The sequence below is a fragment of the Bombus pascuorum genome, chromosome 2 (genome assembly GCF_905332965.1).
Source record: "Bombus pascuorum chromosome 2, iyBomPasc1.1, whole genome shotgun sequence".
Classification (NCBI taxonomy): Eukaryota; Metazoa; Arthropoda; class Insecta; order Hymenoptera; family Apidae; genus Bombus; species Bombus pascuorum.
In genome coordinates, this window is record NC_083489.1 from 21,865,217 (window position 1) to 21,890,742 (window position 25,526).

Here is a 25,526-nt window from a genome sequence, read left to right on the forward strand (position 1 = left end):
TATTTAGAAGTACATAAATTATACTTTTCATTGTGTATCTAGTATAAGCATAATATGTACTTCATTTATATCTATTCTAAACAAAAGGTATTAAATTATTCTAATTCAAATATATTTTTAATACTCAGTTACTTGAAATATTTTAATTTTTCTAAACTCAATTTTTATATAATAATTTACGTTAATAAAGAATGGTAAAATTTATTAAACATTACAAATTGCTAAAGTCTCATTGAATAAAAGTAATCATATAATGGATAAATTCCCATGATCGTTTGCTGAAGAAGATCATTATTCGGAATTATGGCATGAGCTTACGTTAACATTACGCTACCCCCCATAGTGGCATGCAGCCAAAGTCACGAACCCAAATTATATTCTCCTAATGCTCGTAAATGCAAGCACAGATTAAACCTGCAAATACGTTAAACGGGTCGCATAAAATGTAGGGATAAATTATTTATTTTCTACATAATCTATAGCTTTCACCTCAACAATATACAATTAAGCAACATTATCAATCAAATAAACTATAGAAAATAGAAAATTTATGAAGAGAATTATGTGTAAATATCACAAAATTACATTCTGTATTATAACCATATGAATTTGTAAATAATATTCAATTTTAATATGAAATTTCAAAATTGTTATACAAAGTTAAGAGGAGCGTAAATTTAAAAATAAATGAAAAAAAATAATTTTATGACACCAGCTTTCAGAAACTAGATACTATCTTTTACTATTGAGATATTAGCACTTAGAACGGTTCTAGTAATATTAACAATGCCTCTAATTTTCCATAGCTATCCTGTTCTCAATAGTCGATCGTGTCACAAACGCGGATACTTCCGAAAGTTAAGGTAGCTAATTCTAGCGATCTGATCGGTCGAAGGTTACCCCGAGGAATTTCTGTGACTCTACTCGCTTCGAAATTTCAAATTTCGTCCAGCTATCGCTCGTCTCCTTCCCGCTCTTCGTTCACATGAAAGTGCGTGATGCACGATCATATAAACAGATCTCAACTCTCTCTAGTGACACTGTCCGAAAACTGAATCGTGAAAAAAGCAACATGGAAGACAAGATTCTCGTTCTGTGAAGCAGACCGAGATAAGTAGAGCGTTTCTGTCTCTGTTTGAGACATTTATGGCATGTCACACATATGCAGAACGAAAACTTTCTGCTCTTTAATTTTTTATAATTTTTTATGGTTTCACCTATGCTTCGGTATATACGTGACAAGGCCTCTACCTTTCGTACCCGGAAGGTCAAATTCGTTGATCATCAGCACATGGATTTTTGAGAATCGTATTTCATGCTTGTTCCTTTGTTCCAACGAACGAGCCACAAATTTTCACAATTCTACGACATAGTTTCCGTCGCACATTCCGCACATTTTCATTCTGGATATTAGACCGAGTTCTACCCTGCGTATGCCCAGCTGCTATTTATGAGATTGCACTACTTTGCACAATTTATGAAGTTTCGGCAGGGGTTAGAAATGTCTTACGCTATCAATAACGATTGGCGCATCGTGGCCGACTACGTGCCACAAATCCTCACACAGAAAAAGTACACAAGTGCACTTGGGTCTCACTATATTGGACCTCACCCACACTATATCCTCTGCACAGAACTGGACGTGAAGAATGCGGAAACAAGCTCATACCTCATAATGTCCTCCTTTTCGCGTAATTCCTTCCCGACAACGTGGGAAGGAGTCTGCCGAGGCTTTTTGAGAGGGTCACTAAGATATCGAAAGATCAGATCAAAGAAAAGCTCGTTCCAAAAAGGTCGACACCATACAAAAAGCTGTGAGATTTACGAAGAGTGGTCCTTCACAAAACCAAACGACGCGAGTTGGCACTATTATGCAAAAGTTTCCCCACCCTAAAACCGAAGTCAAAGGGATTGGCGGCAGCACTTGAGCCAGTGAATAATCCATCATTTTAAGGCTAGTCCATTTCTTTGAATCACTCATTTTTATTCCGCGGATGACAAGTGTTGATGAACACTGATCGAGTGAACGCGTCACAAACGTGCACACAATACTCTAATATTGTCCGCAAATATTTTATAATTTTAAAATGATAGTAAAATGTAAAGTTATTACTGAAGTTTATATAATTATGTTTTCAATCTCATACCACGAATGAACGTTTCCCGCGGTGTCCCGTGGCTCCTTCCCCGGCAGCCGCAACTCTCACTCTTCGTTTGCCCTGCCTTCTTCTTCATTCACCGCTCCCGAAAACAGGGCCCCGACGACATCCTCCAGGAACTGAGGGTCCATGTTCTCCGTCGTGGGGAACGCTTAGATCTCCTAGGCAAATTACATGAAATTATACACGGCAAAATCATCGCTTCATTTATTTTATGGTGACACGATGGTACTTCATGTCGTCATAGCCGACCCGTGCGGCAATTTTTGAACGATAAATGTGAATCATCGTGGATAGGATGCAGACCTACCTGCTTCTCACATGTACCTTTTTTGTTCAGAAGATTTGATGACAGTGGATTTTTTTCTTTGAGTAAAGAGATTGTTTATAGTTCAAGTAACAGATTACAACCGTTAAATAATTACAATATCTGATTAAATATAATTTTTACCATACAAAAACAATACGTAATTTTTGGGGAGAAACTTAATAAAAATGTAGAAATGCAAATACGAGGTTATTTAAATTGATGGCAGGAGAAAAAGGAAAAAAGTAAGAAGAATAAAAGGAAGATATGGAATATATAATGGTGGCATCTATCTGCAACACTAGATACTATTTAGTGTTAGTATAGTATCTTCGTCTCACTACAAAATGTAAACACATTGTGAATAAAAACTTTGACCTCGAAAATCATGCACGTCAATTTCGTACGAAATTTCTTTTACAAATCTCCACCGATTCAGAGGTACAGAATCACGCTATGGTGATTTTTAGAATCACTTCTTATACATCCTGTACATACACAGCAAGAGTATACAGCTAAATTCTGCATTTTCACATAGGAGAAATTAGTTTGCTAGTTGGAAGTCTGATGTAAAGTTATATGTGACACAGTGTTGCTTTTAAAGAAGTCTCTTAAATATCACAGACAATAGGTTATCTGCCGGGAGAACTTTAATTGCTTTTAAGAGTCTACCTTGGCGATCCTAAGGTCAGTTCTCTATTTTACGAGTAAGAAGCTTTATTCACTCTCTTGCCCTATCGCATTTTATGCTATCCAACATCAACACACATCAACACACATTTTTATTTCTAACGAAAACGTTTACCTCCCGAATATGCAATATGCAAATAGTGCAATAAGCAAAAAACGAACCATTTGTCTTTCTAATGCTAACACTGATATAAAAACCAATTCTAATATATAGAACCAAAACAAATGTAACGACCATATAGATTAATATTTAAAAATTAATAATTAATAAACTTACGCCACGAGCCTTAGTATGGATCGTATTTCTAACCGTCGCTCGCGGTCCTCCAGCGTCGCAGACTGATCGTCTTAACTGCCCGACGAAGAATATACAATATATCGACGAGCGCGTAGTTGTCGCCAAGCGGCGAGTTCCAGAAACGTCGATTTCGGTTCGTTATTTTATTCCAACAAAGAAGGTGACCTAGGTGATCATAGGCGCGAACGGTGGCGTGTTTCGAGCGTAGTGTGGGTCGTCTCCCCGAGAAGACAAAGAATTGGTCTAAGGGCAATCAGTCTCATTTAAAGATTCAAACGACATACATCGAGAGGTCTGACGATTGAAATTAAAGTCGTTTAGTCTAACGAATTCATTGAAAGATATCGTAAAATCGGGTCGAATTTCTGTAACGCATTAATTGTATTCATCGCTAAATAATTTGTGACACTTTTCTTATTATACAATTCATTGTTGAATATGCAAGCTATATTAACCTATTAATACCGTTAATAATATTAACCTGTTAATTAATGTGTTAACTTCATTGAACCACCTCTGTTATCTTAACCGAAATAAGGGGAACGTCTAATTCGCAGCATCGATTGTACCAATCGTAGCGAGAATTTACGCCTCTCGCTGACGCGTTTTCCTCGCGACCGCATTTCTCCACGAACGGTCGTAACAAATAAATTAATAATTAACAGGTATACCTCATCTTACCTTTAACCTTTCCAAGATCAAATCTCTTTTATTTTATAAAAGAAATTCTTCCTTCATCACTCATTAATAGTACTCATATTCATAAATATTATAAAGAAGTCATAATGCACTGAGATCAGTTTCACTGATGATAAATACATTTATTTTTCTATTAATTAATAACTTACTAAAGCACAATGTTATACATGCAACATCGAGCTTTATGGAATTAAAAATGTAATTATAGAATGGAAATAACTTCTTCAATATATTTTTGATAAATTTTGCAATATCATTATTTATACTTCTCTAAGTAATTGTTTGTTAATATTTTTTAGCAGGCACGAATCTCATGGGCAAATTCACACAGAGTGTCCGGAGAATCGTTCAGGATGTAAAGGATGAAGGAACATCAAGTAAGTTGCTGTAAAATATTATATACATAGTATTTTGAAAAGAATCTAGATGTATATATGTATATATAGATTTGTAAATTATCATTTATAATTAATTTCTATGAACTATTTAATTTATTTTAGTAATTCACTGTATTTTACTGTAGAATGAAATTTATTGTGCTAAATCTACTTGTACTAAATGTAGCAAATTATAAAATGTTTTCTCATATGACAATTTATTTAATCACGATTATTTATATTTAATCATGACTATCTAGTCAAAATCAATTCGACTACTACTTAATCCTTTAACAGTGTAGCTCAAAGAAGATTTGAAGCTATGAAGTTCATTATTATATCTGCTATTTTCTTCATATTTTCCTCACGTTTGTATCTTTCCAGATATCATTTTTTAAATTATGAACTACTTTATTCTTCAAAAGTATAGAATACACAAGAAAGAATATTATTCCCAAAGGTACCGCTGACCGACCGAGATGAAATTTGGTGAGCATCATTGGACGAGGTAATAGATCTGAAATATGAAATTTAAACTTCGGGAAATCATGCGTTTGGAAGATACAAGATACATTTAACAGATCTTCCGTTCAATATTTTTGGCGAAATTACTCGTCCTAACTTAATCTAATCTGCCTTACTTATCCCTCATTTCGGCTTTCTAAGAATGAGTAATGGTCAGTAGTTTAATATCCGATTCCTAGATAAACTACTCGAATTGATCGAATCATTTCTGAATTAACAAATTAAGCCCTTTCTTCTTGTCTTCTCTTCGGCATAAATATTCATAAAGGTGACAATCCAAGTTGTTCCCTCGAACACATCTCCTTTGAAGCCGTAATCGAAGTGGCCTCCATTGAGACTCAACTGTCTAAGTGTAGGCTCCAGTTTTAACACTTATGAAGTTGATAGAACGCTTGGTAGATAAATGTTGATATCCTTCGTGTCTCAAAGAATTGTATGTTTTCAGCAATCAATAGCTTCAAATATTCATCTATTGTATTTTCGACTACGTGACCTTTTACGTTTTTTCGCCAGCCTTCTTTCTTTCTCTTTCTTTCCGAACTTCATTTTATCAAATTCTACTACCTTTCCCTGTTCACTAATCGGTCCGTCAGTGCTAATCACTCTATCAACTCTTAATATGCAGATCTCTCTACGATAAAAGTAAAGATCGATCCTAGCAAAGCAACATTTCTACCTAAGCCTCTAATTATTATGGACGTCTTCATATGTACTTAAATCCGCAGGATAAATAACATGCGAGCCTTGCAATGTCTTTCATTGGAATATCACCCACAGAGTGTTTATAACATCTTTATCGCTTACTTGGCACCTGTCGAGAATTTTTCGTTAATTTCATGCTATATCTGCCATCTTTTGGTATTTTTGCTTAGATGATAATAGTCCCACACTTGGCATCGAGGAACGCATCTATCTCGTATTACTAACACTTCCAAAGCTAGTCTCTCAACATTCCGAGTCGTTTGTTGAGACAGCCATCACAAACGTTGTTCACACACGACGATACAATCTGGACTGCCATCTATCTATGGAAGCATCATCATTTATCTATCCCAAACTAATATCAATAATCCTGCTTAAAAGACATTGGTCGTTTGTTTCTTCACTCATAGAACGTTTTTAAGCTTAATAGTATATAGTTAAATATACACATTTAATTATATATCTTATTTACATTGTCGTACTAATTGGCGAACATTGCATCTAGTAGCAGTGAGGATCTATCATATATATATAAATATGTTGGATTATCGTTAGGACCTGGGTTAGGGGCGTGTAATGAATCTTCGCCTGAATTATTCATCGTTGTCGCACAATCCAGGTAGCGTTTATTAACACAGGTATAGATGTTACAAGATCGACAAGTGGCCGCGGTAACTAGACGCTAATGACAATGACCTTAGGTTCGATATGACGAATCCACGGTCCACGGGATAACAGATACACTTTGTTCCAAAGTCTAAGTCGGACTCGACTTACTCCTCGCGATACAAGGATCGCTTGACTAACTCTTTATTGAGACGTGGATTATCCACCGATCGTACAAACACCAGGTAACTGGCTAATGAGACTGCAAGAAAGGGAATGACTTTCCGTCACGATGACGCTGCAGAGGAAGACTATGATGGGGTGTGCCTAAGGACACGAAATCATCGGATTCGTCGAGGAAAGCCTCCGCTTGGAGGGTGAGGGAAATGGACGTTACTGTTAATTGGTTAATTTCTATGTTGGTGGTTAGAGAAGGATGCTAGCCGCCCTTGAGAGAGAGTTCCTAGCGGGAAGCGTCGTACGCGAGGACAGCAGATCTCCCGTATCTTCCCGCAATAGGTGACAAATTTACGGGCTGATAGAGTAAAGACTGTTTGTCAATTTGAAGGACCTTAGTTAACTAAATCCTAAGATTTGTAGCGGGTCCTCAGGCTAGCTGAACATATACTGTGAATGATGCATCGACATCTGGTGATCATCTTGCCCGCAGAATGGGTTCTGTGTGTGGCGAGCCACGGGGCCGTTGGAATATTTATTGTTAAGTGTCGATACGACCAATTCTTTAAAGGAAAGCTGTGTAACTCCATACCTCTGTTAGGTGGAACGTTCATCCCGTGACCGCGGCTACGTTCGGCGACTAGTTGTCGCCTCGAGCCTAAGCTCATTATCTCAAGTCTCGAACAATTGTGTTTGGGTTATTTTGTAAAGGATAAATTGGGGGTTTTTCAAGGAATTCCAACGGGGGCCCGGTGTCCTTTTATCTCCGACAAATATATATAGGAACTGTGTCATGTGAACGCATGATTTCCCGAAGTTAAGAGTCCAAATTACAGATCTGCTATCTCATCCCATTACACCCACCAATTTCATATGGATCGGTCACCGGTGCCTTTTGAAACTACCGGCAGTCATAAAAAGTAACAAAACTTAGATGTATTGAATATTGAAACCAAATATTTAAACACTATCACTTTTATAATAATATCTATCAAGATATATTTTTCACTTTAGGTTATCATAGGTATCAAGTTCTGTAACTGTGATATGTGACAAATTATCAATATTTATTTCCTATAAAAAGTGAAAAATGCTGTATATATTTTTTGTATCTGATACCAAAAATGCAGGAAATATTCGGATTAGACACGTAATTAATTTCTAAATGGAATATAACCGCGTCAAAAGTGTCAAGCATCTGTAAGGTGCTGACAGTGACGTCCAGATCGGGTGTGACTGTTGCGTATGCGTGTGAATGCGAATCTGACTGCGCGGTCAGCAAAGAAAACAATTTTCGATTGACGTGTGGTAAAAACAGTTATGGAACCTCGATCCTAAAATTGAGAGCTCGTCCAGAATTGATATGAAATCTGGATTAATAGAAGGTCGAAATTTTCGTGGGTGAAGATCGACGTAAGGTAAAATCAAGTGTCCTAAGGCCGTGCAGTTTTCATGAAAAGTGAAAGTGAAAGTGAAAGAAGTAAAGTGAGTGATAATTGACGGTGCAAAGGAAATCACGTAACGATGAATACGGATAAGGAAACAATAATTGCAACACGCACATGACGCTATTCCAGAGACTCGTAAACAAGTATAGGAGAAAGTGGTGAATGAGATCGAATCGTCGTAGAAACGAAAGCAGCAAATAAAACGGAAATGGAAAGAATAAGTCAAATGAGAATTAAAGAGTTAAGAGAAAAACTGATGAACTAAGGTTAAGCACCAGTAGAAAGAAAGCAAAAGTACAAGGAAGACAGACGACACATGGAGAAGGAAGTCGAGGAATCAGAAGAAAAAGAATCTGAATCAGAGAGAGAGAGAGAGAGAGAGAGAGAGAGAGTATGAGGAAAAGATAGTATCAAAGAAAGACACGAAGAAAAGAAATATAAGATGGAAACAGTAGCGCAAACAAATACGTTTACAGTACGAGACGTCAAGAAATCACTTTCATATTTCACTGGCGACGATAAACTATTAGTACGTAAGTGGATTGATCATTTCGAACAAACAGGTACATTATTGCAGTGGAATAATTTGTTTATCTATGGAAAACGAATGTTGAAAGGATCGACAAGATAATTTGCGGCTGCATACATAGGAATTACATCGTGGACAAGCTTGAAAACAAGACTGAGAAATGAATTTAGAGTAGTGCTGAAATAGCGCACAGATCATGCACAGCTATCGACAACAAAAACCAAACGGGACGGGATGACAGCTATGTGTTTGCAATGATGGAAATAGCCAGTATGGGGAATGTGGAAAACAGCGCGTTTAAAACGACACGCGATAGAACACATTATCGCTGGAATACCGGACAGAAAACTGAACAAAATGTTTCTATATCAGGCAAAATGTATATACAGGGTGCGCCGTTAGAATTCGGACAGAATTCAATTTGTAGTTCCCACCATATTAGAATTCAGATGTTTGTGCTGATTGACTCTGAAGTTAGTTAAATATGTCAATAAGTCTTCTATAACCTCAAAATGACAGAACTCGTTAAGCAAAACCCGGAATACGATAGAAGAGCGGCGATTATAGAAAGTCTTCGCGCCGGGTGGATGCCAAAGTGAATCGGAGGAACGACCGTTGGCTGGCCCACAATCTCGAAGATGTTCCTGTTGTGGGCAAAACCAAATTTCCAGCAAGTGTTCACGTTTTGAGCGTTGTCTCAAGTGAGGGCGACGTCATGCCTCCGCACTTCTTCCAAAAAGGCGAAAGAATCACAAAGGAGGTTTATTTGGAGGTCCTGAAGACAGTAATAAAGCCGTGGATGGAAATTACGGCTTCTGGAAGGCCGTATTTATTTCAACAAGATGGCGCACCTGCTCACACAAGTCATCTTGTTCAAAATTGGCTCTCTGACAATGTGGACATGTTTTGGTCGAAAGATTTCTGGCCTCCTAACAGTCCCGACCTAAACCCATTGGACTATTACGTGTGGGGCGTTATCGAGAGACAAACTAATAAATGCAGGCACCCCAACGTCAACTCCCTACGAGCTGCTATCGAGTCAGAATTCGCGACAATTAAACGCGACCAGTTGAAGTCAGCGTGCTCGCGCTTTAGAGCAAGAATAGAGCAGGTCATAGAGGCAGAGGGTGGTTACATAGAATAAAAGTTCTCAGCAAGGACCCTTTAAATGAGATATAACAACATTTTCAGGTGTTTTTGTGTATTGACTTAAATAAACAACTTTCTGCACAAAACTTCTTTTGTCCGGATTCTAACGGCGCACCCTGTATATGTAAACTCCCTAGAGTTCGCGTGGGATAGGGACTCTTTTTGTTTTAAGGGTAGCACGACTTTCTTTGTTTCACGGACAGAACGACCCTCTTATGTTTTACGGACAATCATTTTTGAGAGACACTCATTTCCCAAACGGACAGAGAGAGAGCAACATCAGAGACAGACAAGATGACAGAATAATTATTTAAAATTTTGAAGACTGACGGAGAAAGATCGGTAGCTCAGGACGTTGAAAATCGATTCTCGATTTTTAGGTGAACATTGTACAGAACTTGTTATTTCTCGTTTATGTAATTTATTGTTATTTATTGTTATAGACGGATATCAATTGTTGTTTATTTTTGTATTTTATCTAATTACTTCACCTGAATTATCCCAAGATTTACAATCTTACATATAATTAAAGAATAAAATAAATTAAAGAAAGAAAGAATTAAAGAAAAATTACAAACCAACGGGTATGCGAAAGAAAAATTGGAAGCAAAAGGGATAGTAAGAAAAGAAAAACCCGATGAAGCAGACAAAATGTTATGACGCAATATTTGTGGCATGCGCGATTATAAGACGAAAGCTGCTCTGAACGAGGAAAAGGCACGAAATGCTATAAATGCAGTAAGTTCGGACAAATTGCGAACTGCCGCCCGAGCGCTGTTCAGGACAATACACACGAAACAAGAGAAGACGAAAAAAGAGAAACAAAAATACACACGAAATTGAAATCGGGTGAGGTACAATGCGTTCCAATTGGAACGTGAAATTTGAAAGTGAAATGGAACGTTAATGAGAAAAGATAGGCACCAACGAAACATTGAGGGAATTGGCAACGCAATTACGAAAGTGATCGGCACCTTCGAAGAGGACATGAGGATAAACCCTGAAGCATACAAATTGGAACTTTTGTGGTGCCGACTGACACGATTCTACACACGATATTAAGACAAGACTTTTTGGGAAGTGTTGACGTGATACTGAGACAGAGTGAGTTAATAACAATAGAGAAAATACCGCCAATACTACAGGAAAAAAACAGTGACACCAGTAAAATCATCGAGGGGAGGGAGGAGGAGCAAGAAGAAAATAACGGAGACGAACTAGACGTTCAGCGTGAATATAAAGATAAATTAGAGACCATGATGGAGAAATACGCACCAGTGAACGAGATAAACACGAATTCTAAATCTGTAACAGTATTGGCCGACGAATCGCCAATCACGCCGGAGAATTTGAAATCACATAGATTTCTCCAATGGAGAAGAATATTTTAAACTAACAGTGAGACGAATGGTTGAGAAGAGAAGTGATTCAACCGAGTCGAAGTGAATATGTGAATCCAGTAGTGATTGTTGCAAACAAACGTGTATCGCACAGAGTTTGTATTGATTATCGTGAATTAATCAAACGAATTAGAGGTTAGTTTCCGATGCCACTTATTACTGACAGGTTATAGAATTACAGAGGATAGGTTTCATCCAGTCCATTACTATTGTAACAAAAACGACTGACATGAAGAAATACCATTCTTACGAATTAGAAGGTCTAGTAATAATTAATACAGTTAAAAATTACGTGTATTGCAAATTACTTGTTAGGGATTAGATTTATAATTGTCACAGCCTATAAAGCGTTCAAGAAAATTGTAGCGAAAAGGGATCTTCTATCGAAAGTAGCGCGTTGGGTATTAACACTTGAAGAATTTGAATATAGTACAGAACATCGGATCATGATTTAAACACGTAGATGTACTTAGTAGATAACCGGTATTAGTTATAGCGAATCGGTTACAAACGATGATAAAAAGAAAACAATTAGAGGAGACGTGATTACGTGCAATTAGAACTATACTTCAGAAGGAGCTGAACGAAATTTATTTCATGGGAAATGACGTTGGAGGCGAGAGATAACCGAAACTTGATAGTCGTACCGACAACAAAAGACTTTTGGAAATGCCAAGCGGATTATTTCTGATAAAGGATCTGCGTTTACTTCTTTTAACACGCTCGTCGCCACGTCGCACATATCTATGCGACGGGTATACTTCCGTGGGGGCCCCGTCACCAAATGATGGCGACGCTCTTCTTGTTCGAGTTAATTAATTAAATATACGATATTATATATATAGGATATACAACATAAAAATATTAAAAACACATTATACCATACTTTTTATTAATTTATATTCTGCATAATATATTACATTATCCTATATCGTATAGTATTCGTTAAAACATTCTAAACACATTTGGGGTGATTTTGAGCACTTCGAAAAATAGTTAGACTTCGTCATCACTACTTTCTTCACTTTCAAATATATTTTCACGCTGTTTACTGAACATTTTGAGGATGAAAAAATCACTGATGTACGTCTCACAAGTATGCTTCTCGACTAAATGAAAGATCTCAGATATCTGCCATGAGATCCCTCGGAATACTCTAGCTGGATAGCTTATCGCTTTCTTCATTTCAGAAATAAATAATCTTTTCTTTATAATGAATCGAAGGCGATGAACAATGAATCGAAGGGGATAAACAATGAGTCGAAGGCGATAAACGATGAATTCCTGCTTGTCGCTCTATTTACGTTCTGCGTACCGGCGGTCGGATTTGGTCCCCGCAGGAAACTTAGCCGAATCACACTGGGCGACGAACGTGTTTTAATGACCGGTCAGTGAACAGTCTCGTGCAGGTTTTTCAATTTACAAGCAGCATTTGCAATCACAAGGCGGCTCTTGACACTTGCGTAAAATAATAACAAATTAATCATAAAAATGGTAGACGAATGAATAATTGATATTATTTTATAAAAAAAATAATTGTTCTTATTTTACGGTAGCGTTGCCGGCCAATTCATGGCGGTCGAATTGGAAGAACCATTCCAAACCTAGAATCCAATACATTGATGATATTCTAATTTAATTGAATTATAAGTTGTAACAGACTCTTATAGCCTCGCATATGCACGTTATACACAGGGTGTCTTTAAGCTTGCTTTAAGCTTTAAGCTTGGTTACTGAGCGGATTGTCTTCTTGAGCGTGTGACAATTTCAAAGTAAATGATTTTTCCTTATATGAAAACGTATTTATTTTATTGTCTAAATAATGTACATCATCGATGTACGTCTCACAAGTATGCTTCTCGACTAAATGAAAGATCTCAGATATCTGCCATGAGATCCCTCGGAATACTCTAGCTGGATAGCTTATCGCTTTCTTCATTTCAGAAATAAATAATCTTCTCTTTATAATGAATCGAAGGCGATAAACGATGAATTCCTGCTTGTCGCTCTATTTACGTTCTGCGTACCGGCGGTCGGATTTGGGCCCCGCAGGAAACTTAGCCGAATCACGCTGGGCGACGAACGTGTTAATGTCCAAAACTATTGTAACGACAAAAGAATTGCGCATATACTCATCGCCACGGAAGCATCAAGAAACAATGATCAAATGGTGCGAACTGTAAAAATGCTAATACCAGTGCTTACAAATCTTTATCTATAAATGATATTTGATCAATGGTATAAACATGTTGATAAGGTACAACGATATCGCAATAGTATTTACTAACACGGTATAGGTACGACGGCGTTCTCCAAGGTTATTCTCGGTATGCGGATACGACGTAAACGAAATCATTACGCTCATTGAGCAAGATGATCCAAGAGTTTCAGAAAAGTCGTGATCAACTGAGAGTAATGGCAAAGCAAAATCTATTAAAAATGCAGGAAGACAATAAGAAAACGTACAATCGGAAATGTTCGATAGTGAGTAAACACAAAAGAAGTGACCTAGTATTTACTGAACAAATACAGTTTGGATCGAAGCTCCAAATTGAAACAGAAATATTTAGGACATATAGAATAAATAGAGTTAAGTGTAGTGATCTGTATGAAATACTTCATGTGAGTGATTGTGAACGACTTTTGGTAATCAACATGGCCGAAGATTAGATGAAATCGTTTAATTGTAATAGTGATGGTGATGCGTAACATTCGAGGACGAAAATCCGTTAGAAAATGCCGAGTTTAAAAATGGAATATAATTGCGGCAAAAATATAAAGCGTCTTTGACGTACCGATATCGATGCTGAGATGCGACCGATGGTTGATTCCTGAACGGGTGCGAGTGTGTGTACATGTATGTGAGTGTGAATGTCAACAAAAGAACGGAAGGCAGTCTTCGATTGACGTGTGAGAAAAACAAACGTAGAACACCGATCATTCTTACATTATTCCTGAACTCCTTGTCATTTTATTGCATTGTCAAGGGATTAAAGTAGTTATTGTTTATTACCGTTCTGCGTATATTTGATTTCACATTGTTGAAGTGATTGTCACTTCTGAGAAAACTACATCTGGTCTTCGGTTTCTCAAGCGCGAAGGTCATCGATAGCGCGTAGACAAAAGAATGCGTCGAGGAAAGACCATAAGCGGTACACGTGCCACGTTGGTTTCGGCGGTTCTTTTAGTCTCAGGGTAATATTGCTAGCGTGAGGATCTGGATTGGTTTACATTGTATTTCACATTTTGTACTTTATTATTCACAATATATATACTTTCAATACCTTGCAGTTTGTCCACGCATTTCTTTAATTCCATCCACTGAATAACCTTAACACACATTAATTTTAAATACATGTACTACTTCTAACTTTTCTTTTCTTGATGTTCTTACGTTATTGTGCGAATGTTTAATTTCCATTTATACGCATTATATCGATAATGTTGGTTAGTTACGTATCCCAGAAATTAATTGAAATTTAATTCTGTGTAATGCCTTAACATTTTCTAAAAGCGTGTAACCTTCCAGTAGTAACAAATAATTTTAATATCTAGACAATTTAAAATCCGAGGGAAAGTTACCTCGTTAAAGTACGATCTTAAATGTCGATTTCCTAAAACTTGTACTTGTTTGCGGTATAGTAATGCCGGAGAATTGGGATAATAATGTTCATATCAACTGCTAGAAATAAGGTATTGGCCGTGTGCCAAATGGCCGGTTGTTAGATCATGAATAGAATTAAAGTAGGAACTTTTACATCCACAGTTGGTATAACGATGTGTCAGAAGTACTATTTATATTGTTTTTTACGGAATAACTTCATTAAAGTCAAACCTACGATTTGTATACTTTTTTAGAATACGTATGTGATAAGAATAATATACGTTCTCATTCTTGAAGAATGATATTTTCTAAGAAAACAAATTCTGATATATCTATGTATACCAATAAGATATTGTTAATTAAAAATAGTAAAATTTTTTTAGATCTCCTTTACTACATTTGTAATTCATTAAACGTATAGATTTTGGTAAAAAGGATCTAATATGTATGATGGTGAAATTATGAATAGTGATGATTGAAAAATTGTATATATGATAATAAAATATTGTTAATTAGAAATAGTAAAGTTTATAAGATTTCCCCTTACTACATTTTTTTAATTTAATCAAAAAATATCAAATATATATATCAAAAATAAATGGACAAGTGTGGAAGTAAATATCAATGAAATTTAACCAAACTAGTACTAGTGTTATTGTATATTTAAGCTTTATTTATTGTATGTATGTCCTCATAGATATATGTATGTCATACATAAATTGTTTAATAAATATTGAAATTAATAATTTACATTTTTGTGAACTAGTCACATTTAGCGAAACTTGATTGATAACTATTTCCACTATCTCTTAACTTATTTTTGTTTCCGACTTTACATTTTTATAGAAAAAAATGAAATATATATTCGTATCTGTTTAATCATCACTTTTAGAATTATTCATTACAAAATTATAGAATATTATTAATTTCCAAATTCAAAATAGTCTTGGGAAAATTATTATCTCACAAAATGATAAATATTGTTCTTAAGAATGATCCTAGTTCTGATGCTTATGTCTTCTCAAAAAATCAGAGCAAGATGTTTTTATTATTAATAATTAACGAAAAAGAATATTTGACCACAGTTCAAAAAATGCAAGGCTTAATGTCTTGATGAAACATGCATATATATAGGAATGTATAATCTCAATTGGCGCCATTGAATCATAAGTGATAAATAGACTGGGAGTGTTTATATATGAAAAGATATTTAAAATACAATACCATGGTAATATCTAATAAATGATACAGATTTCTAGTTAGATTCCATTTCTTTAATTATATTCATAAGAATATGAATTTGCATAAACATTCATAATCGACTTATAAGAAATACTCAGCAGTTTAGATTAGGTTATATAATTTTTGGAACCTGATCTTATTTTGTATCCTATATTTTACATAATAAGGATACATTAAAAGATATCTGCAAAATTATGTTAAATTAAACTAGCCTACCAAAGCATTTTAAAATTAAGGAACCTCGTTCACACTGGTAGAATTACTTATGAATTATTAGTAAACTGTGGATGTTTATGCATTTATAAGAAACTTGAAGGTTTAAGAATATATAGAATGTATGTAATGTGCAAAAATATTCTATTATATTTGTTAATGTAGGTGGACAAACTAAAGAAGAGGTGATCGAAACAAACGAAAGATTAAGAATCGTAAGGATACGCCTCGACGGAAGCTACGAGATCGCTAAACGTGCCCTTGTTGAACTCATGTGCAAATATACTGATAGCAAGCAAGTTCGTAACGTATTTCAACGTTACAACCTGTTAAAACTAATGATTAAGGTAATTATAATATTGTATTCTTAAAGATTAATAAATTAGTCTTCAAAGATATCTAACATATTCATAAATTTTACATAATTTATAACATACTCTTCAACGTGAAACATTACTTAATAGATTTCAAATATCAGTATAATTAACATTAACGATGCTTCTATACTCATTTATATTATAAAAACCATATTTTATCAATTTTTGATATGAAGTAAATCGTTGTAGCGTTAATATTTAAATAGAAAATATTAATTTTATTAAATGGCATATATTAGATAATATTGATTTTATTCATTAATACTAGACTAAACAGGATTTCTATGAAAGAAAATGTAAGTAAACTTTTCCAGTGTATTATTAAAGTCTAGTAATCTAGATCACGTTACATTTTAATAGGATTATCTTTAGTTTCATAACAGGCACATACCACAAATGTAATCCAGACATTTATGAGAGATAATAAATTATTTTCGTGGTTCCGTTAATATGAGTAGTATACGAATATAGGTACGTGAAAATATAGCGGACAAAAAGCAATTTCGTTCCTAACACAGTTGCACATCTTTGTCTACAGTTGTCCAGTAAAATCCACTGATGGTGTTCCCTTCCGTACATCTTTTTGTTTAGTGACGTTACAATCGAATGTTAATAATATTGGTATATGTTAACTGAGTTGATAGGTGTAAAATCGTAGATATAAACTTCAGGTTCAATTTCCAACAATAAAATTACTATTTTAAAAATCAATTCGTCATGAGTATTATTAAACAACTAATTATGTAAATTCACTTTCGGCCCTAATAATCTGAAACATGTATAAATAAATAAATGTATAAATAATGTAAACATGTATATACAGACAATATCATCAAAACATCAACGATAAATAATTTTTAAATATAAATAATACTTGAAATGATAAACCTTTTAATAAATATTCTTATAGATAAAAAAGACATGAATCATTCGAAGGATTTCCATGTGTGAAATTAGGAAAGAATCCTAATGAAATAGTTGGTCTGAATCAATACATACATATATAGCTTTCTTTCCGAACTTTTCCGAACCTTTCCGAACCGAATAGAAGCTATGGTTTTCTTTGCTTTCATTCGTTTCATATAACGTGTCAATATACGTAGATGAAAAGATGGGATATTCTGTAACAGCCAATTACTTTGGACACTAATTTATTCTGAACTCTTTTCCTTGTATTTCTTTTCTCAGAATTTACGCAATACTATAATACTGAAAGTGTTTATCTATACTTTCCAAAGAAATATTCCTTTCTATCAATATGTTAACAAAAATACAATTTGCAGTAGATAAACAAATGATACTTTTTGATATTTTATTAAAACTATATAAATGTAAGACATATTATGTTTCTTTAATTAAACCAAAATTCTTGAATTTAGTAGATAAAATTTCGAGGAAAGATTATTTTTATTTTTCCAGGAAACTTTGTTTTTCAATATGACATTATGCATTTTATATTATCTATTTATTAGAAATTTTTTGTAGTTTAATAGAAATTCTTTAAGATTTCCAAGCAACTGTATACCTTACATTTTTTCTCCATAAACGCCCTTTTCCCTGCTCTTTCCACATTGTCATACTTTATTCTTGGCTCGCTTCTTATGTTTCCCTTCTACTATTCTGTCTTCCAGATATTCTTCAATTTCCATTCCTATCTTGCACCAATCACAATAGCTTGACTTGTCAGGTTTGCTCCACTCATCCTTCCCTGTTCTTTTATTTTTAACCCTCTTTTAAGCTCTTTTTCTTCTTCTTCAAATCTTTCCTGCTTTCTCGTCATCTTCTATGTTGTTTCATTTTCTACTTTTTCCATTACATCAATTACTTCTCCTTTCTATACTGATGACGCTTCATTTTCTATTCTGCGGAGGTCTGCAATTTGATGAATTATGGCTCATCTGCCTGCTCCCATCTGTAATATCTCGAGGATATAACTCGCTGCCCTTTTACATGCTTCTACCTTAATTCTCCTAACGTCAGACTCCATCCTCCACATGTATCCTAGAATATTGGTATTTGATCCTAGGACTATTTTCAGGCATCTTCTCTGTGCTCTTTCTATTTCCTCTTCTTCCTTCTCTTGCAACCTCGTACTTCCACTCTATACATGAACCCTGTACTGGTGTATCTATTAAGTACAACTTTCTTTTCAAGCCTCCAATTTCTGTTCTTCTCAACAAGCTTCCTACTGTATTCGCGGTTTTCCAGAATTTCGCTGCGATGCGGTGATCCTTAAATGCTTAGTGAACGTGTTACCCGTTGATAATCAATGTCCAAGTATTTATATCTATTAATTACTTATAATTATAAATTATATTTAATTATAAATTACTTAATTATATAATTACTTATATAAATTCATTTTGAACATCAGTTCCCTGTCTCAGATAAATCGAAGACCTTGAAATCTTTAAATGCAATATATAGTTTTCTGTCTTTTTTTTTTAATTTGTTATCGATTAGGCCATTTAAGACAAATGTATGATCTCGCATACTTCTCTTTTATCAAAAACTTGCCTGACTTTCCTTTAGTATCTTTTCATCTTCTGATTCTTCCTCCCAAAATCTTTGTTGATAACTTAAAATCGTCATTAACTCATACTCAACGATCGGGAGGATGGCTCCTCTGTAATTGCAAGCTATTTCCTCATTCCCTACTTCATATGTATATTATTGGAAAAATTCTTACCTCTCCTTAGTTTTTCGCTAGCTGTTCTTTTATCCACATTTCATTAAGAAGTCCTCTCAATTTGGGCATCTATTTGCTGAGTAGGTTTCCTAAAAATTCAACTTTAAGTTCATCTTCTTCTGCTGCTTTATTCTTCTTCGTCAATTTCAGAGATCTCCGTGCTTCTTCCTCTTCTATGTCTTTGTTTAGTGTTTCTTCATTTCCTACCACTTTTCTTTTTTTATCTTCCTGTGTTTCCCTTACCCGTTCCTCATTCCTTTGCTTCTCCCTTTTCCTTCTTTCGTCCCCTCCAGAAATCGCTCATGGATTTGCTTTCCCCCCCTCTTTCCATTTCTTCTTGTTTTTCCTTCTTCTTTCCCTTTATCACCCTCACCCTTTCCTCTTTAAGAATCTTTTGTTCGCCCTATCGTTTTATTTTTAAATATATTTTGAACGTATTCCATACTTATTTTATTTGCTCTTTACAGTCTCTTAAAAGACTTCCCTGCTTTTCTTGTCGATTATGTATTTTATGTTATATGTACTTCCATTTATGTAACTAAAATCCATCGAATTAAAATTATTTTTTGGTTACTAATTTTTAATTTTATGGAAAAGTTACTTATTAAAAAATGTTGAGTAGGTCTACCAAACTGAAAATATTGGAACATTTTTTAAATTTAAGGTATAATATTCTTCAAAAACAAAACTTCTGTAATACATTTGTATGTGGTTAGTTAAAGTTTAAATGTTAGAATAAAGAAGTTGATGTAGAAATATTTTTGTTAATGTATATATATATATTTTAATAATATATATTTTATAATATTTAATAATATATATTTTATAATATTTAATAATATATATTTTAATAATGTATATATATATTAATGTATAGTTTTGACCAAGTTTAAAATATTAAAATGTTTTTAAACCAAGATATAGTATTTTTCAAAAACAGAAGATTCAATATGTTTTTATTCTACTAATTAATTACTAAATATTGTAATAATGAAGTTAGCTTCTAACTTTTCCTAGTACTTTACGTGTAATTTTAATTCAGATTAAAATATTAAAATATTCATTTAAAATACAAAATCTAATATGTTTCTATCTAACTAGTTAATGCTTAAATGTCACAGTAAACAAGTTGGTGCAAAAATATGTAAAATGATCTATATCATAAAAGATATAACTTAGAAAATACGAAGTTGGCACCCCGCTGGGGGTAGTCACCCACATGCTATATTTATTTTTATTTTATTTTTTTTATTATCAATGAGATATAACATTTTACCAAATGTCCTTCAGGACAAATTGTAAAAACCAAATAAACTATATATAAAAAAAAAAAAAAAAAAAAAAAATGATCTATATTTCTAAATATACAAGGGCATCTGTGACTTTATCTTTCTAGGATGTCATCAAGTTGGAGACTCAATACTGGACACTGGTGGATATACCTAAACAGGAAAAACAGGAAACAGTGCCTGCCTTTGTTCTACGCGCATGTTCCATTATGGAGAAGACCCACAAAAGCGGGGAGGGTGTGAAAACTTCGGCCCGTCTGGCCGAGGAAGCTGATACCAAAAGAGAACGCATTGAAAGACTCGAAAGTGAGTTGAAATTCTATTACAGCAGATCAATTTTCCAAATATGGATTGTTCCAATGTATAAGGTGTTTAAATATAAAGTTGAAAATCAATAGATTAGAGATACAATTGCTAAACATACATATGTTTGCTTTTCGAGGAGCTATCTATTTTAATAATAAAAATAATATTCTTAATTTATAAAAATAATATAATAATTTATAATAATTTATAATATAATTTATTATAAATTTATAATATAATTTATAATATAATAATTTTTAATTTATAATTTATAATAATATTCTTAATTTATAATACTATATCATACGAAATATATTTTATTTAGTTTTATTTTTATTTTCGTAGTATTCTCTAATAATAGCTACAACTTATATTCGTAACATTTTTATTGAACTATGTTATGATATATCTAACGATATCATTGAAATCATATACATTCCGTAATTCTTTCGTGATTAGTTATCTTTTTGAAATATTTGTAAACCTTTCATATACATTTCGTATGATATAATAAGTATGATCATATAATATGATGATATACATTTAGTATGATCTGAAAAGTTATCGCAGTGGTTCCACTTATGTCACTTTGAATTGAATTTGAATTGAAATTAAACTATCTCCTCAATTAATGGTCCTATGTTATGAGTAGATTTATTCTTTTTTACGCAAAATTACGAGCTGGATCGGTTAACGTAATGAAGAATATACGATTTCATTTCAAAAAACGAACTTGACCTTCATAGTCTTACAAAATTACGTCAAATTATGTCCCCCTTGAAACCATTTCAACCATCCATTTCATCAGAATTGACACTACAATTTGAAGACAAACATGATAACTTGGTAATAATACAATAATTTACTAACATAGTTTTGTTGTTAAATATATGTTTTTAAAATAAAATTTTAAGAAAGTATAATAGATGAATAACAGTTTTAAAACAATTAAGTTCTTCGCTGTTCTTACCTAAGATCTATACATATATAACTATACATATATTGCTTTTTCTTACTTTCTATATAACATAAATAAACCTATTACAAATTATGGTTAATTAAGACATATTTTTCAAAGCCATTAACACTACAATTATCGACGTCTAAAATACAAAACTTGCAGCAAAGAGATCAAAACGGAAGGTGTGTGAAAATATATGTACAATTCAAGAAAATGCAAGTTTTCATTTACATGTTTTACAAAATATCACACGAGCTCCCTAAAATGCATCCTTATGAATGCATAATATACATACATATAGTGCTACAAAAATTACTATGAAAAATTACAAATTGGTGATTTTAATTGTTAAGACAGTTTTAGTGTTAAAAATTATCTGTCTTATAGACGTTTTTGTAGAATAAAGCAAATAGAAAGAAAATAAATAAAACTGGAATGAAATGTCATATAATGTGTAAAACATTGAGATTCAACTTCTTATAGAAAATATTACACGTGTCATAAAAAGATAAAACCCAATATGACTTTAAAATAAATTACCAATTAAGTCAATTACACATTGCATCAAATAACATATACGTTACATACGTTTTTCATTGAACGTAATAGGTTTTATTGTTGTTGTTGTTCTCTATCGATTTATTCCTCTGTATACATATATATTATATTTATTTGTATGTATAGGTATGACAACAGCTCAAATTGAAGCAGAGAACACTCAAATGACTAACGACCTGTACAGATTATTGAAAAAGTACACGGGGCTGAGAAATCTCATTCGAGACTTAAAGGTATTTATAAACTAAGTAAACCAAATTATTCTTTGTTTCACATGTCATTTTCTTTTACATGTATCGAAACTGAATAAGTTGGTAAATAATTCCTGAAAAACATGCTCGCTTGAGAACCTTCCTTATGTTTTTATCATGCAAATACACATATATACATATCTTATATGTAAATCCCACTTTATTTCCTCGTCCTTCGTTATCCAAACAGAGTAACTATAAAAGAAGTTATTCAATAGAGAAAAGAAATGACTGTTCGTAAAATTATGAAAATTTGTTTGCGTCAACAGAACTATTGTTCAAAGTCAAAAGCGTTTCTTCACGCTGTCTTATAAATGCAAAAACGCCGGCCAGAGATTTTTATATGCCGTACCCACAATACCGATACTTCATTTAAGAAGAAATGGTACGACCGAGACGAGTAAAGTAAGAATAACTTAGCGCTGCGCTGCCCACGTAGATTTATCATTATCCATAATGCTCACTTCAAACCTGATAAAGTTCGTAAAGAAATAATAGTTCCTGACACTGATTGATCAAGATTTTTTTGCTTTTCTTAGACAGACAGTTCCTTAACGTATTGCTTTTCTTTTTTTTTTTTATTTGCGTTTATTTTACAATCAATTCTCGTTAGAGAATTTTAAGTAAATTTATCTGACGTGGTTAATTACCACATGATGACTACGACATGATTAATAAGTGTTTATAATATATTTGATTCTATTTGAATCTGGTGCTTAGGTCTAAGGTGTAGGTCTAAGGTGTCCTTTTAGCCTGGGGATCTGTTCCGACGAACGTATTGCTTGAAACAAATTCTAATCTACATCTTATTAGTCTAAAGCTTCTGGAAAAATGTGGAGCATACTTTTTAAAATAAAACAATTGCATATTTATATCCAACTATATCATAATTTATAAATACAATTAAACATCTACTTTTTGTTTTTTTTCGTTTTAATGTTGCTTTCGAAGGTCATTAGCAATCTCATGTACCTATCCTTGTTCAATTTTGAATATATTTACACTAATTATAAATACATAAACATCCACAATATTATTATGAAGTATATAAAAGGTTTCTTATATAAATTTCTTATATAAATTTAGTTATCACATAGTGGTAAAGGCCTTCTTTATTTGCCTTTTCACTTTATAACATAAAATAAAATATTCAATGTGATAACATTGATAATAATCTAATAGTTATCCTAAATATAAAAATATAATCACAATGTTCATTAATTCTTTCCAAATAGAAATTATCGAATTTTTCCTTACCAAGCAAATGACAGATCCAATACAATTAAGAGGGTTGATAATAAAAACAATACTTGTAAAATTTTTTTACTTTTTGGACAATAACGCAAACTCACAACAGGGTGAAATTAATGTTATAAAAAATAATCTATACTTCCACTTGCTATCAAATGAAAATTAACCAGTTCTATAAAAACCTTTGTCACGAGGACTTTATGATTTAATTAAATAGGTATAGTTTTTCTGCGATATGATTATAAATACACTCACTCAGGAATTGTGTATATTTTACATATTATTATATAATTATGAATATGTTGTTTAAAAAATTAAATTGTATTGAATAGAAATTAAAGATGCTAGAACAATCTTTCACTGTCATGGAGAAAAACAAACGTGGACAGAAATTGTTTTTGTCATGGGTTCTTTAATTTTTTTATTTACCAATTTACAATTACTCACTATTTTGTCATAGACCATGATGAAGACCTACCTTATGTTAATAATACTAATGCTCTGTCTCCCACAGGAGGAATACAATAGCTCAAAAGTGTATCCAATCTTTCCCCGTTATCCGATCCTGAAGGACATGATAAAGGATATAATGCATAATCCAGACTATATGGAAGTTTGTCACGAGGTGGACCAAGCATAGCGGCCAGACCCCCTCCACCGCTCGCCACGTATGACCTTGTAAAAAGGATCTTAGCGTGGACGTTGGTGAAGGGGGTGTACCAGAAACGAGCCTGAGCAAGACTTTCACTTCTCCATTCATGGTGACTGATTACCGCAAATTCTGTTTTATTTCACACCTATGGTCTCTATAAAAATATACATATCTGTATTTATAGCACTTTTCGTCTGATGATATTCAGCCGGTACATATTTACAAGAAACCATACATCACCTTGTGTGTACGCTAATTAATAATATAAAAATATGTGTGTATGTAAAGTAAGGAAATATGACATTAGTTCAGGAAAGGAATAGAAGATAGATTTTATCAAAAAATATATAATTAAACGAACGTTCCTTTGAAGATTCTCCGTATGTTGGAATGATGCTTTGAGTATAGTATTTTTCGTGGTATTTTATGGTACCACGAGAGATCCACTTGGTGACAATAAATAACAATACAAATGCAGAAATTAATTTTTGTTGCATTTTTATCGAATAAAGAATTTTTAGAATTATAAAATAACTTGCTGGTATTTCAAGAGAGAAAAGGATAATTCATCAAAAATGAAATTATGTAAAATTATGTCTTCGTTGTGATTCTAAAATTTCATCTTTTTGATCTGAAAAATAAAATAATTATCAAAAGGATTCTTTAATGTGAAAATTCATCAAAATGAAAAAAGATAAAGACAGGAGCACCAAGTACTACAAGAACAACTAATTCCAACATAGGGAAGAAATATAATTGATCATCTTAATTTCTGATTATGATCGGAATAGCCGCTTGCACATTGAAACACAAAATACAGAAATTACACCAGTACGTTTCACACGTAAACGTTGTGTAAACGCGGTGTAAAATTTCTATTAAGGTAGTTTATAATGGAGAAAGTTCTTAAAAATGTTAGATTTATAAGATGTATCCCTATCGTCGAGTGTTGTGTATCTTTGTATACAAATTATATCATATGAGTGTGCATGTGCTTGTCAAAATAAATAAAATGTGTTTAAGTGTGAAACGCAACACTCTGCTTTCTGCTATTCGATGGTCGTAAT

General features: G+C 33.3%; 1 protein-coding gene across 2 annotated transcripts in view; it reads left to right on the forward strand.

The window, feature by feature from the left end:
- LOC132904614 (uncharacterized) overlaps positions 1-24,725 on the forward strand; it is a 344,019-nt gene extending 319,294 nt beyond the window's left edge. Inside the window, exons 3-7 of one of the 2 annotated variants that reach the window (XM_060955275.1) lie at positions 4,453-4,530; positions 16,291-16,472; positions 20,588-20,786; positions 22,432-22,538; positions 24,322-24,725. In XM_060955275.1, the coding sequence (XP_060811258.1) occupies positions 4,453-4,530; positions 16,291-16,472; positions 20,588-20,786; positions 22,432-22,538; positions 24,322-24,447 (692 nt within the window). In that variant the 3' untranslated portion in view covers positions 24,448-24,725. The remainder of the gene's footprint in view (positions 1-4,452; positions 4,531-16,290; positions 16,473-20,587; positions 20,787-22,431; positions 22,539-24,321) is intronic. The other variant, XM_060955276.1, reaches the window with a different exon arrangement.
- Positions 24,726-25,526: the final 801 nt, after the last annotated feature.